This window comes from Uranotaenia lowii, chromosome 1, assembly GCF_029784155.1.
Source record: "Uranotaenia lowii strain MFRU-FL chromosome 1, ASM2978415v1, whole genome shotgun sequence".
NCBI classification, from domain to species: Eukaryota; Metazoa; Arthropoda; class Insecta; order Diptera; family Culicidae; genus Uranotaenia; species Uranotaenia lowii.
In genome coordinates, this window is record NC_073691.1 from 194743929 (window position 1) to 194759584 (window position 15656).

Below are 15656 nucleotides of genomic sequence, written 5' to 3' on the forward strand. Positions count from 1 at the left end.
TATCTGTAAACTTTCTTAAGCCAAATGAAAAGTTATGAAAAATATTTTGTCCATCCTATATAAGAAATTTTGCCAAAACGTTCGCGAGCCAGGTTTTGGAAACAATTCGATCATACACAGCTCTATATTTTAATTCATCATCTGAAATTGCTTTAAAATAATGTAATGCATCATGAAATCACAGTTTTGGGTCAACTCATAAACTTTGCATGTTATTTGGTCAATTTGGATTTAGTGGCCCACGATTCTCCACCATTTTTTAAAATCCAAAAAATATTGCTTTCTTTAAAACAGTCAGAATTTGAGAAAAATAACTTATAAAAAATAAAAAAAGACCTTATGATACCTTGAAAATGTAGAAAACCATACCATTTTTTATTTTCATTTTATCTTTTATAATAAAGAAGTTATGGAACGACGAAAAAAAGCGGCCTATGATTCCCCACTCTCCCATACATATTGCACCGAGTGACAAACCCCTTATAATTTCATATTGTTATTTTTAAAATTACATTGATTTTCCCAGTCTACACACTTAATCTTTTCTCCTATGGTCGGGACGATTTCGTCCTGTATTTTCAACAGCTGAAATTACAGGACGATTTCAGGACAGAAAAACACTACAGGAAAACAACTGTCAAATGCACCCGTAGGTTCGAAACATGTTTTCCTGTGATTTGCAGGGAGTTCTGAAGTATCCCTGTAGGCTCGGAATGGCTTCCGTCCCATATTTACATGATATTCTAATATTTTTTAACCTCTAAAAATTATTATTCAAATTTATTAACAACCAATAATACAAAATATTCTTAATTCATAATTTACACATTCCATTGCAGTTTGCTGGTATTTAGTTAATTTTGGTTGGGTTCACCTGAAAACAAATAACAGTCTAATCTCAGTTTTATTCAATTATAAATTGATTCAAAATACTAGCCTGCTCCTGTACCATAACATGCTGCTGATTCCAGTGATATTATAATTTTCCAAAATTGTGTGTATAACTTCACTACACTCATTTTTTTTTCTGCCGCCTGGAGCGCAACTGGGGCTGGTGTTGATGGAATGTGCCGCTGCGGGAGTGTCTGCCGTTTGAATCAACTGGTGATCGGAATTTATACCACATAAATACGCTGACCTTGTCGTCGGTTTCACTATTAGCATGTTTCTTTTGAATACCGGAACCTTCCGGTTTGGAGGAATTCCTCAAATTTTGAGGTCACACAGAGCCGGCTATGCGGATCGTTGAAAGAATTTACCAGCACTTGAAATTTTCCCAACTGACTGTCGAAAATTATCATTGCAGTATACCAGCGGTCGGGGAACCGGGGTAAATTACCCCAAATGGGGTAAAAGTGATATTCTTGGGGGTAAATGTGAATATTTTTTAAGTGAAAAGTGTATATTTTCATTTTGCAATTTTATGAATTTGTTGGTTTTATTTCGAAAGTTAGGAATTTAGCGGCTGAAGTGAATATTTCTCCCTGAGGCATTCAAATAACACGTTTTGAGAGCACGCTCAGTGTTAACGGATACGTTTTTTTGCTCTTTGTCATGGGATAATATCAACTTAAATAAAAATGTTTTGGGGTAATGATTCAAAAAGTTCCCCGACCCCTGCAGTATACTCAGCACACGATAGAAAAGGACAGAAAGATTCAACACAACAAAAAACGCGCGATGACAGATGAGCCCTACGTGATACAGGCGGTTGTCGTCCCGATTTCTGGACGATTGTTCGATTTCCTGTACACTCGTAGGAATTTCATCCCGTAATTAAGGAATCGTGAGGCGTCACGAGATTCGGGAGGGTTTCCATTCGAAATTGACCTACTTCTCTGTGATTCAAAGAGTCATTATCCCGAGCGCAATAAATGAAATCTTCGTGTGTACGTTCTCCTGGGATGTGAAGCTTTGGATGATATTTTATTGTGGTGCTATTTTTCGATACTCCCAAATATTAAATTGATTAACTCCATTAAGTCATGTCTCACTTAGAATATCCGTTAGATGATAAAAGTGTGTTCATCTACCATTTTCGTCCAACGAAAGATTAGTTTCCCTATCAACCAGCAATCGTCAAATGATTAGGTCTAACAATTTCCACTCGTCTAACATCCAAAGCTATACCTAATTCACAGTTTGCCTGTTGCATGTGCCTTCTGAAAACGTTCCAACCTCAACAGCTGTATGGCCTGGGATGAAACATCAACCCCTTCATCGTCGAGCATGGGCTCGGTTCGTTCATTTCCGCTTTTTTTTCCTCAGAAAACCTTCCAATGCTAAGAACTTAGTGTTTCCTTATGGTCGGCCTTCCGATGGAACATGCAAAAAAATCAAACGATTTCTCGTCTCCTTTGAGTAACTAACTGGTGTTCGTCGGACAATACTAATTTAGCAGAGGCGTGTATTTTTTGCGACCACTTCAGGGCTTCTTACACGTAAACACACGTTCCTCGGTCCCTCCCCTTCTTTTCACGAACAGGCTTCAACGATGACCTTTCGGCGCTTTATGGTGCTTTGGCCACACATTTCCGTTTTTCTTACGGTGGTTAATTTCCGCTTCCCCCTTGGCAGCGTTTTCAAACTTTGGACTCGACGAGGGAAAAAAAACCTCCACCTATAGGGCTACCACGCTGAACATCTGCATTTCTTATGTATTTGAAGTTTATTTCATGATTGTTTTAGCAAATTGAATTCTTTGCCTACACAACGGCGTAACTTTTTATGTTTTTCAGGAGTAAATCTTAGACGGAAGTCATTATTCCGCCTGTTTTCAACGTGAAATCTTCCGGTAATCTTTTTACAAGTAGTTATATAAATCACGGAAAATTGTAATTCTGTGTCGATTGAAATTGAACCAACCGATCACCCTATTGAACCGCCAGGGTAGTATTCACGGGCAACTGACCAACGTTAGTTCCTTCGGGCTTACAGATATTCATCAGATGACGTGGCACAGGCAACTAGACATTACTCGACAAGGGCTCACATGTTGAGAGCTGATGGGTATGCAGGAATCGGAAGGATCCCGGCGGACGGCCGGGGCTTTAAAGGTCAGGGAATTTATTGCTTTTTAACTTCACTTCGGCCACCCTAAACTCAGAGCTATCTAGGAATAAAAATAAACCGCAAATTTGGACTGCGAACCCGAACTATTTATCAAGCCAAAGCCAATGCATTGGAAATAAGCTTGATCAAAGTTAGGCGTAAACGCGTGTGCGATTCTATTGTGTAAGTCTCTGTTTTTCGTAATATCTTGAATTGTTCATGCTCGACGATTAATTTAACTGTCAATCGAAAGCCATTGGCTCAATCCGCTGCATTCTTTGCAACTTTCTACAGGCATCTTCGTCAATCAGGCGAATCTCATCCGAAACGTCTGTCTATCAAATTTCGAACTCACGCTGCCCGTTTTCATGAATGAAGCAATCAAAATAGCAAACGTACAACTTTCTTGCAGCAACAATTTTGCTGCTTGTACCTTCTTTTTCCGCATAACTTTCCTAAAGTACACAAACATCAACCCTTTCTAGGAAGGTACATACCCGGCATAGTTCTACTCGGTAAACATGTTACTAACGGTACATGACTATAATGACGGTAAATGGATGCCAACACTTCCCGTTTATGCTGGGCCGAGGTCGACTTACAGCAAGGGTCTACAAGGGAGGCAGAAAACCTAAGAAAAGATTCAAGTTTCTGATAGTGCTGGCGAAAAACTTTCTCAGCTATCGGTACCATACGTTGTGAGATGAAATTTTCACATTCGGTGGCGTAAGAAAATTTAAATTTTTGATTATAATCGGTTTATTAATTTGAACGAAGAACCCACTCTCTCAATTTTCTCAATTCTCTCAAAAAAAAATCGATCGAGTATTAATAGTGGATGGGCGTGTCCATTCATCGTAATCAATAGAGGAAAATGGGAATACTTGAACCCCATTTCTTTTTTTTATCATATGTTTTTGGGAAAATTAGGCAACTCGTAGTTATTCGCATTTTCAGACAGCGTGTAACTTCAAGTTTATATGCTCCAAAAGTTAGAACGATGCATGAACCCGTAGGTGAATTAGAAGCATTTTCGTGAGACGGAAAAAATGTGATATTTTTAAAGTTAAAGGAGACTTGATCCTTTACTAAAGAAGACTTGTTCCTAAATTTAGGAGGCCCTGACCCTAGAAGAAAATCTAGCAAAATCAAAAGATTAAAGGTCTGTTGAATATCTTCAGCCTTATTAGTTCTTACTTCACAGTTTGGGAGTATCGGACAAAGAGAATTCTAATAGTTTGTCTACTTTCCAAGATTCATTGCATACTTTGGGACGCAATTCTCTAGTTTTTGAGTCCTTTTCAACAGATTATTACTGGATAAACATTATTTATTGGACAAATATTAGTAATTTTGTGATAACCAATGATTACGATCCATTCAGAAGGGAAATATATCTTTTTGAACTCCAGAGCAGCCTTGCCAGATCTACGGATTTCTCCGTAGTTCTACGGATTTTAAGCATTTTTTTTTATAAAAAGAACACAAACACATACAGCATCTCAATGATACTTGATGTTTCCTCGAAGAGATTCCTTTTTCTTAACTCTAAGCGTACATCATTCGAGGATATGATGGCTAGCATCTTACAAATGATAAAACCCCCAACTCACAGAAGGTGTACTATGTATGCCGTGACCAGGATTCGATCTCATACCCGCTGGCTTAGAAGACTTGAAGGCATTTCCTACGAATTTTGTACGGATTATTGAAAAAATTCAAGCAAGTCGTCTGGCAATCTACCAAAATGCCAACAAAAGAATGTTCTCGGTGAAAAACTGAATTAATATGTATTTTCGCTTCTCCTGGGCACACAATAGGACCGAATTCACCTCTCCGAACGTTGGGCAACAAGAACTGCAGTAGAATCATCAATTATTGGCTGAGAAAGTGTAGTGTTGCTGAAGTGAAACTCAAGATTAAATCTTAAGTGAAAGTATTCGAAAGTTTAATTTTTGAAATGAGATAAATGTAATAATAATATGTAATTGTGCTATAAGAAAAAAAAACTATTGACGTTGTGAAATGAAGTTACCCTTAATACAAAATTTTAAAAAGTATTTGAAAATTTCATTCAATAATTATTCAATGTTCCACCATTAACATCCCTTGAACCGGAAAAGTTTTATAAGGTATATGTAACGTTCTTTCGAAAAAAATATCTAGAGGGTCTCTAGACCTTTTGTATTTATAAGATTCCTTAAAAAGATTTTAAGAAACACATCATGCCTAACGCAGATTTATAGGAATAACTTGTAGATAGCAACACAACTTTGTTGGTTTATAGAATCTTATTAAAGCAACCCTTTTATATTCCAAACACTTTTATAAGACGAAAAAGTTATTTAAAAGTTTGGTTAGTAATTTTTAGAAAACATAATCGTTTTATAGGGTTCAGTAACGACTATTAATAATTTCGTATATTATCGCCATTTTCATGGTAAATAATGGGATATTTTTTAACAACAGTTTTCTGTTTCTGAAAGTAATCCTCATTTAATTCATGCTCTATAAAAGCTCAGCATCCCAATGGCTGAAATAATTTTGAAAACTTGATCTTGAACAACTACAACAACAAAATTTACTAAAAAAGTGATATTTTTTCATGAATTCTATTGGGGTTTCATTGCTTAAAATAGCAGTTTACTGTAGGCCCGTTATTTGTTTGTAATTTTTTAATACATATTTGAGGTAAACTTAAAAGCGCAAGTTAATTTAGAGCAGGTAACGAAAATTCAGAATGAGAAAATAATATTAAATTCCTTTACAGATTCATAACAAATAAATTTTAGCTTCTGATTTGTTTTTTTTATATTTGATTTGAATGAGATTCATTTGTTTTAAAACTTATTATTGAAAACCAAATTCCGGAGCAGAATTATTTGTAAATGAAAATTATATGATAAATAGGTTTTATAAGCAAAATTCATACAGAACTTAAGAAGTTGAGTTGGCTTGTAAAGGTTTTATAATTTACAGAACCTACTGCAGAAGGGCCTTTTTGTGCTACTAAGCGTTGTATTGGAGTTTTATAGATTCTTACATAACCGAACGTGGTTTTATAGCTAGAATTCTTAGTTAGACTGGAGAGCATTAAAAAACTCAAATTGTTACTTGGGAATTAAACCCATGAGAGGAGTAGGCGATGTCTTTTATCAATCGCACGCGTTTTGCTGTCCGCCCGCGTAAAATTTCTAAAATGTTAAACATGACATAGTAAAATAGATTAGAATATGTCAAAAAAAAGTTTTAAAGTGATTGCTGGAATGAAATGTATAAGGGTCTATCGAATGATCCGTGAATCCCCGGCGAAAAAGGAACAATTTAATAAACACAGTTGCTGCGAAAGCACGAGATGAATAAATTTTTTGTTGGTTGGTAAAATTTATATCCTTGCTCGGAAACGATTGTGTTTTTGTCTAGTGGTGCGTAGTAGAAGTTGATTGAATCCCTTTCTAGATTGTTGAGATGTGTGTGGTAAAATCCGGGCATTTGATTTCAAAAGGGACAACCATAAATCCGGGCATTATCCGGGCAAATTTTCTCAAAACCCAGAAATTACTCAGTAAAAATCCAGAAAAAAAAATTTTTTTCATCATAACTCATCGACGGATTTGAATCGCATTTTAAAAAAATTTCGTTTTGGTGTCGTTCGTTGCCTTTTTTTTTGTATGATTTACCAAAAAAAATATTAATAAATCCTGGCAAAATCCGGGCATTTTTCAATGAAATCCGGGCAACCGGGCCGGGCCGGACTGTTTCCAAATATCATAACAAGTATTCGGGCAAGCCCGGATAAAACCGGGTAATCTGGCAACCTTATTTTAGAGGCCTTAAATACGGTTTTGAAATCTGTCGATAGTTTTTATTTAAAAAAAATAAAAAAAAATTATTGGTCGTCAAATCTGAAGGTAAATGCCTGTATTTGACCAGGTTTTTTTTTAAAAATTTTCGCTGATTTGTCCGGTCCAGATACGTGCTGGAAAAAATCTTAGTATATGCTCTATGGTTTTTTTTAAAGCAAAAGTGGCTCCTGAGACTTATCTCTGGAGCCACTTTAAACCTATGGGTACTATAACCTGTTGTAGCTACTAGCTATAGCATTTTTTACGTAAACTAAAAACCTAATTTTCTACCAATTTTATGTTACAAAATTTCTTCATTGAATCGTTATCCAATATCAAATACAGCAAATCTCAGTTGGTTGTTCTTTAGCGATTTCGGTTTAAGTTTTTGTAGAAAAAACTGGGAAATCGTTTTTTTTTTTTAAATTTTGTTCTCTGGATATATAAATCATTTCCAACTGTCAAAATGCTCTTTACGAAATTAAAAAAAAAATCATAGAATGAAGGGGTTAAGAACATAACAAAAAGCCGTTTGTCAACTTTACGCCCTGCATCATTTCAATCGTTTGAACCAACTCGTTTTTCTGATTGAAGTGTTATGAAAGATATTGGAAACCTGATTTTAAGTTCGCATTTTAAAGTTCAGATTCCAAATTAAGCTCAGAATCCCGAAAAAACGCCCCTAGAGGCAGAAAATGCATTTCAAAATTTTCATATTAAATTGAGCTCCGAATCCCGAAAAAAGACTTCTAAAGGTCAGAAAACGCATTCTAAAGTTTTGATCGCAAATTGAGTTCAAAATCTCGTAAAAAAGCTTCTAAAGATCAGAAAACGCTTTTTGGTTTTCTTACAGAAAGGCATAGCAAACGGTCAGTTGGGGACAGGCTTGGCAAAAGTCATCGTCATGAGGTGTGAAGCTAAGATTGTGAAGCCTCTTGGTCCGTCAAACTCAATTGATTGTTCCTTAACGACCAGTCACTTCGTTTGCCAGTCATTCATTCCCCATTCATTTGAAGCTAAAATAATAACCTAGTCAAGCAATCGCATTCAAACGACCGATGACGAAAAAGAAACGCATTTATTATTATTGTTGCTCCTGCCAGCAAGCTCGTTTTCAGTTTTTTATTGCTATTGTTGCTCTCTGCCAGTAAGTCGTTCAATTAGTCGTACCTGCCGTCAGCAGCCGATCGAAGTGTGAAGAGATTTGCCAGTCACTCTCAGGAGAAATTTTGACCATGTGTAGGAGCTTCGCCAGTCGATGATGGAGAAATGTTGATTGTTGTCGTGCTTTATCCGTCATGCGAGTAGTGAGGCTCCGTCAATTGAGAACAGTGCCAGTCGTTTGATGAAACGAAACTAGTCGGGTTAAGCGTGACGGGCGAAATTTACCATCACTGGTTGGGGATATCAATAATTAAGGTTCCAAGACCCCACTTTATATATACCAATCGACTCAGCTCGACGAGTTACGAAGATGTCCGTGGATTTGTATGTTCGATTGAAACGTTTTTACCACATTAACTCCTATTATAGGTTTTACGGTTTTGATGAAGTTATTATCAAAAAATTGGATTTTTTTCCTGTAGGTCATATCTTAAAAACAAAAAACAAACAAAATTGTTTAAAATTGTTCTATTCCATAGTAAATATCATACTTACGTTGGCTCCAAAAAAGGTAACCATTTGCTCAGCAACAGTAGCCAGCAATCGCTAAATTAAATACAGAGGCGATCAAAAATTTGACAAAAAGTTCATCAAACAGCCGAGGATCGATCCCACGCTATCTATCATGAGAGTTAAGGAGGCTAAGCCTTCGACCACTAGTGAGCGTCGAGAAACGGGGCTCTCAAACTTAAACAGTTTGAAATATTTTGATAGTTAATGAACTCGTTGTATATCAGTTCGCTTATCCTCCAAAAACCGTACTGGCCATCTTTTTTTATATATTGAGTTTAGTAATTTTCGCTTTCGATTTTCTTTTATCATAATCTTTTTTATAGATTAATTATATATGATTCAGAAATAAGGTATCACTCATTATGTCATATGTTTCCAAAGGTGATTTACACTCTGTAAGAAAGCCTCCGATCCACTGTTAAGTGTATTAAATCGGGTTTTTTCATATTGAGTTCAGTTATTTGTGCTTTCGATTATCTTTAATCATGATCTTTATTGTAGATTTATCATATATAATTCAGAAATAAGGAATCCATTATTGTGTCATATGTTTCCGGAGATAATTTACACTCTGTAAGAAAACCTCCAATCCACTGTTGAGTGTATTAAATCGGGTTTTACAGTTCTGATATCAAATTGAGCTGATAATCCCGAAAAAACGCTTCAAAAGGCCATCAAATGCATTTTAATGTTTTGAACCCAAATTACGCTCAGGATCCCAAAAACAACGCTTCTTATAGCCAAAAAACTCTAATCCAAAATTGAGCGCAGAATCCCGAAAAAAACGCTTCTAAACGCCAGAAAGCGCATTCTAAAGTTTCATCTCAAATTGAGCTGCAAATCCCGAAAAACGCTTCTAAAGACCAAACAACGCATTTTAAAGTTTTTCGATCCCCAATTAAGCTCAGTATCCTGAAAAAACGTTCAAAAGGCCAAAAATGCATTTTAAAGTTGTGATCCGAAAATGAGCTGAGAATCCCGAAAAAACGCTTCTAATGGCCAGAAAATTTTGATATCAAATTGAGCTGGGAATCCCGAGAAAAACGCTTCTAAAGGTAAAAAAATGCATTTTCAAGTTTTGATCCCGAATTGAGCTCAGAATCCCAGTACATGAGAAATCATTGCAAATCCTGCCGTGCTAAAAGAAATCCAACGATGGAAAGCTCAAAATAAATGAATATTTTAAATTATCATCGATTACGATATTAATTCCAGCTAAATTCAAAAAATGTGTGCCAGTCGAGCACACGCTGGGCCACATTGAACCATTTATGTTTGAAAAATAACCATAATGGCAGTTTTGTGGATCAAGTCATTTTATGACTTTTCATCGAAAACTCATAAAATGAGATTTGAAAGAAAACCATTTAATTTTTAAGGAATAAAACAGAAGTTTTTCAATAAATTTCAAATCGAAATGTTATCATATTTATTAGTTTGATAAAATATATTGAATACATAATAATTGTTAACAACAAATTGAAGGGCAGTAAATCAAATCTCCGGTTGAAATAGTTTTTCTTGTATCCGGCTCACTATGCAACCTCCATTTATGACATGTGTCGACGAAACTGTAAAGAGACCCCTGTTATTTTTTGTTCCGGCAGTTCAGAATGACTTCTTGAATGAGACCATCCAGCCGATCCGGTTGTCGGAAAGAACGCTTAACGCTCAATTCAAATTCACTTTCACTGAAAATTTTCTGGAACAGCTCCTGGCTCCTGGCTGTTCACAGAGAAGATTCATCCATTCGAAGCTGACGTTTCTTCATCTAAACGAGTGTTATCTGGAATATAGAATGGTATTTGAATATAAGACCAGAAAAAGATTAACTGTAGAATTGCCTCCTTACCTTTTCTGGAACCCAATTTCTAAGCACATAATTCGGAATAGCCCGTGGTCTGTTCCACTTCCTGTACCATCTCGATTGCGGAACAGCACTTTTCCACTGCTGGACGAGTTTGTAATTTGATTGTACTGTGCCACCTACAGGTTCAAAAACTGATATTCAGGGTTATGTTATTGGAATTTATTTTTTCCTTACCGGTATTCAAACTTGTTCCGCCGGATCTGATGGCCACTCGGTTCTTCTTCCAGTTCCTCGATTGTGAATTTGTCCGGCATACGGGGGCAGATCGAGAAGCCGTAAAATGAATATTTGATGCGCTGCAAATGTGCCAACATTTTCGATAGTATGGAAAACAATGGCCGCAAAACTTTTTCTTCATTGAATTTAACCATTTTCTGCGATTTCGTTTGGAACTCATGAAATGGTTAAAATTCAACAATTGATCTTGGTTAAAAAACAACAATTTTCGAAGTTCTTCGAGAAATATCATAAAATGGTTGAAAAAAAGTAAAAAATGGTTAGAAAAAAATGAGCGTGCAGAACAGTCAGGCAGGGTTGCCAGACCATCAGAATCCAGAATCTTATTTACTTAAGTGATTCAGGTAAAAACTAAGTTAAATATTTACAAATTTATCAAAAAATTATTTTAATTTTTTGCTTTGTTCCATCGGGCTTCAGCTTGGAGCATTCAAGAATGTTAACAGTCCAGATTATTTCGTGCTCAACCTGCAAGTCACTCAACATTAAGCTCGACCCTGATCACCCTTTTTTGGTTCCGGCAAAACCGGTCCTAGCCAATCAAATTCGACAGGTTGTTAGGAAAGTGCCCTGTCTACCGACGGAAGTGCTCGATGCACCTCAAGGTACCGTCGTCGTAGTCATTGGTGCTCACCTTTGAATGGGGCATGGCATTTTCCGTTGTCGGGCGCCTCGAAGTCGCCACACAGGCATCGCATTCGTTCATCCGCCGCCGCCACACAGCTCGTGTTCTGAATTGTGGTACAATCCGCGTGACCGGAGCATTCCTTGGCTTTCACTAAAAAAAAAGAAAAAAAAAGTTGAGAAAGGGTAAGAAAATCAGTTCATTTTAGTGGTTACAGCTTGGGTGCAACGATTGCTCAGAGTTTGAAATCGTTTTTACAAGATGGGGTATATGATCAAGGCGTTTTCGTGCATCGCCATGATTAAATAAATCATCCATAGATAAGGCACAGGTACATGAGCCGCCAATTAGATTGTGCACATTTTCACCGCAAACGGTCAATTATGCAGAAGTCAAATTTTATTTGAAACTTTTCACATTTGGCTCAAATTGCAAGACAGGAAATCATGTCTGGAAGTAATTTGTCGAAATTTGAAAGCTCTCGGCCGCTCGAAAATGGGTCATTATTTTCTTGCTTTTGCTATTCTAGTTTTTGTTTGCAAATGGAAGAAAAAAAAACTGGTTTCTTTAGAAGTTGACAAAATGAAGAAAAATCCCTATTTATTACCGATGGTCATGAAACGCTCCGTGGCCTTTTTTGCTCGCAAGGCTCTAATGAACTGTAAAGAGGAAGTCACCAACAATTGTTTCTTAACTGATAATATCAAAACATTTTATAAATTTACGGACGCCTTCGTCAACTTTATAATAAGGGTTGACTAGTGATTTAGAGCATCACCACAATATAGATCGAGGTCAACTTTTTTCGTTTTGACGAAAAGACGATTTTACGTGATACATGTCAATCAGACGTTTAAGTAACATAATAAATCCAAATTTGACAAATTCTTGAATATTCATTAAAATAAACATTAATCAAAAATATCGGTATTTTGTAAAATTTTGACCCATACATATACATGATACTATTGGCAGTTTGGCGGCTTGTAACTTTAGTCGGGTGCATCCAAATTTAAAAAAAAAATTAATTCTTGAAATCCTTACTTTTGCATCCGTACTTTTTTTATGGATACACCCTTAAAAACCAGAAAAAAATCCCTTATCAGACCATGAGTGTCAATTTGACACTCCTCGCTTAAAACCACTATAGAATAAAAGTTCATATATCGCCCCACGCGCCACTCGTGTTTTGAAGAATCCGTAACATTTTAATCCTGCAAAATATTACCAAATAATTTGAATGCTGTGATAAGCCATGGCAAGTATGAATTTTCCCTTAAAATAGCTCTGTGTCGTGGAAATTTCACAATTTAGGGTTTTCTTCAGTTCGATGTAAATTTTTAAACACTTTCAATAAGGTGTCACCTAGCAGAGAAAGATGAATAAGACAATATTTTCTGACACATCGATAGAAGAGAACCTAAACTATGATTTTACGCTAAAAAATCATACTGAACTCGCTAAGATATGTTTTTATGGGTACGTTTAATCACGGCCCATGCGTTCGTTATAACGCGCCAATCGTAGTATGCTGAAAGTAGCATTAATTTTTCAAAACAGCCAATTTTTATTGAAAGTGAACAAAAAGTCTAATACCATATTTAGAGCCTTAGTTCAGCCCAAAAAATCTACTTTTCATTTTTTTTTAATTTTGATTAATCCATTTTGATTTTCTTTTCAGTCAAAGTGTATGTAAGTATTGGTGTGTTTCGGCTTCGGCTGCTTTCGGGTGTGCTCGGCTGCTAGGCGCGTATTGAATACACAGCAGCGCGTATTTGCAACACAGTTTTGTTCTGTGGCTTTGAATATGGTTTTTAAAAATCTAGTTTTTGAAGCAACTAAAGGAACTTAAGTAATGAAAAATCATAGGCATTTGTAGAAAACACTTTTCTTCAACGATTATACTCGTTTTTTACACAACTTGTATGTGGAATACATAGCAAATCAGCGATTCGCTTAAGTGGCGCATAATAGAGCATGTTCCCCTATCTCTCTTGTTTCTCAACCGAGTTTTACAAAATTCATAGGTTTGCAAACATTGCAAAATAACTCAATTATATATTATTCACATACAACACTTCAGTTTACCTTTATTCAAAGTCTAAGCAAAACATGCTTCGGAAAAAAAACTGTAGATGAGCTACGAAATGCTTAAAAAAAATCCACTAAGTGTCCAAGAAAGCTGAAGTACGAAGCAATACGTTGCAAATATGAATATACATTTTTAATATTTTTTTAAATCAGAACCACAAAAAAGTAAAAAAGCGGCGTAAAAACCGTTCTTTTAAATCAATGAATCGTAAAAATTGTTTAAGTTACACCAGATAAATTTTGAAAAGAGGATTCAAAAGTTGACATAATTTGAGACATTTTTGCATTTTTAAGGCTATGATCATTTAGTATCCGGGCACTTTATTTCGGTGATAGCTACGTTGATACAGCTCGGATATGCTACTTTAGTAGTGTTGTGTTGGTTATGGAAAGGACTATCTTGCCTATTTTTGATAGATTTTTAAGTTAACGTGTGTTTGAGATATTTACGATGCAAAAAGACATGGTAAAAATAATTTTGCACAAATTTGCTCCTTTTACGCATTTCGCGCCTCGAAAATTAGTCATTGTTGACTTGAAAGCTCCTGAACTGTTGATTTTTTCTGATATTTTTTTTTTTGACCAAATGGTCTAAGAAGTATAAGGAGCCACTCTAGGATCCACACGAAGTTCAAACCAACCATCGGAGTGCAACCCTTGATGTTAAATATGGTAGAAAGTCTATGGTTATTGGGGATAACTGAATGCAGACTCCTCAAATAATGCAAAATATCCATTTCCGGCTGGCAAAAAGTGTTGCCTGACTAGTAGACACCAAGCAAATCTATATATATAAAAATGAATGTTTGTCTGTCTGTCTGTTCCCTATAGACTCGGAAACTACTGAACCGATCATCGTAAAAATTGGCATCTGAGGGTTTTTGAGGCCGGGGATGGTTTCTGTAATAGTCAAAACTCCATGCGACTTAAGGGAGGGTTGGCTTCCATACAAAATTTGTAGTTTTTCGAAACAAATTAAAGTCATGACATCCATTTTCTCAAGATTTTTTTTTCCTTTGGGCGGTTTGTTTTTCGTCTCCAAGGTCGAGGCGTCGCGAGCCAACGTCGCAAAAGGATAGTGACCATGGCATAGCATACTGATCAGTGGGAATATTTTGGCGCGTATTTCTCAACCAAGAATATTTTCAATGCAAGGGGTGGCGATATGAAAGCCTTGATGTGTTTTTTTTCTACTTGATTCGTAGCTCATTTGTACAGCACGTGGTTATGAATGACGCCTAGATGAGACCCAGATTGAAATTTTGCCGATCGAATAAAACATATAGGTAGGTACCTACATTTTTGTTTGCCAAAATCTGAAATTGAAAAGTCATGGCATCCATTTTTAGAGATTTTCTTTTATTTGAGGGGTTTGTTTTTCGTCTCTATGTTCAAGCAAACGCCGTCACAAGTGGATAGTAACTAAAGCATACTGTTCATTGATCGCTGGACTAATTTAACAAACAGGCGCCTGTTTCTCAACCAAGTACCTATGTTTCTTATGCACGTGGGGGCGATATGCAACCTAGATGTGTTTTTTTCTTACTTAATTGCACGTGGTAATAAATAACGCCTAGATGTGACAGGATTGGTATTTTATCAATCGAATTAAAACCAATTGAAAGATTTGCAAAAATACTTCCATATTTAGTTCGTGTTAATGTAGGTAGCGTTCGACTTTTCATTCAAGGAACATTAGAACATGTTCAAACGTTCAACTTTTTCTGTTAAAAAAAATTAAAAATTATGTTTTCTTCAAGAAATGGTTACTTCGGCCCAAATACACAACGGAAACAAATTTAGAAATGAATATGGGAGCTTTTTATTTCAAATAATTCTGAAAAAACCATCGTACTTTTTGATTACATACTAATTCAAGTACGTACTTAATATGAAAAGTGTTTTTGTGTTTCATGGCTGCTTAAAAAAGACTTTTGATCCGCTTCGTTTTTAAAAAGCGAGACTTTATAACTGATATTCAATTGGACGCAAAATTTGTATGAGAAATTTTTAGTAAACCCTTAAAGTGATAAAAACAATATTCCCTCCTGTCAACTTACACGGTGGGGCAAGGGCAAACGTCGAACTTTTAAGAAATTCATCTTCAAAATGATTCAATATGTTGGAAAGACTAGAAGGGGTATTCCGAATGTTGAAACTGAAGCGGATATTGACAATTCTTAAATGTCTTTGTAAATGAAGTTCATTCCCCTTGAACAGCATTCGTTAAAAGTGGAGTAACAAACATAAATTTATACTG

At 35.9% G+C, this 15656-nt stretch overlaps 1 protein-coding gene and 1 long non-coding RNA gene across 2 annotated transcripts in view; both read right to left on the minus strand.

The window, feature by feature from the left end:
- LOC129742289 (uncharacterized) overlaps window positions 1-15656 on the minus strand; it is a 36955-nt gene that overhangs the window by 5091 nt on the left and 16208 nt on the right. The window contains exon 2 of the mRNA XM_055734174.1: window positions 11315-11458. Coding sequence (XP_055590149.1) covers window positions 11315-11458 — 144 coding nt within the window. The remainder of the gene's footprint in view (window positions 1-11314; window positions 11459-15656) is intronic.
- On the minus strand, window positions 10068-11085 carry LOC129742337 (uncharacterized). The gene is made up of 3 exons (XR_008736527.1): window positions 10618-11085; window positions 10426-10559; window positions 10068-10359 (listed from the first exon to the last, which is right to left on the minus strand). It is a non-coding gene; the product is annotated as an uncharacterized LOC129742337 (long non-coding RNA).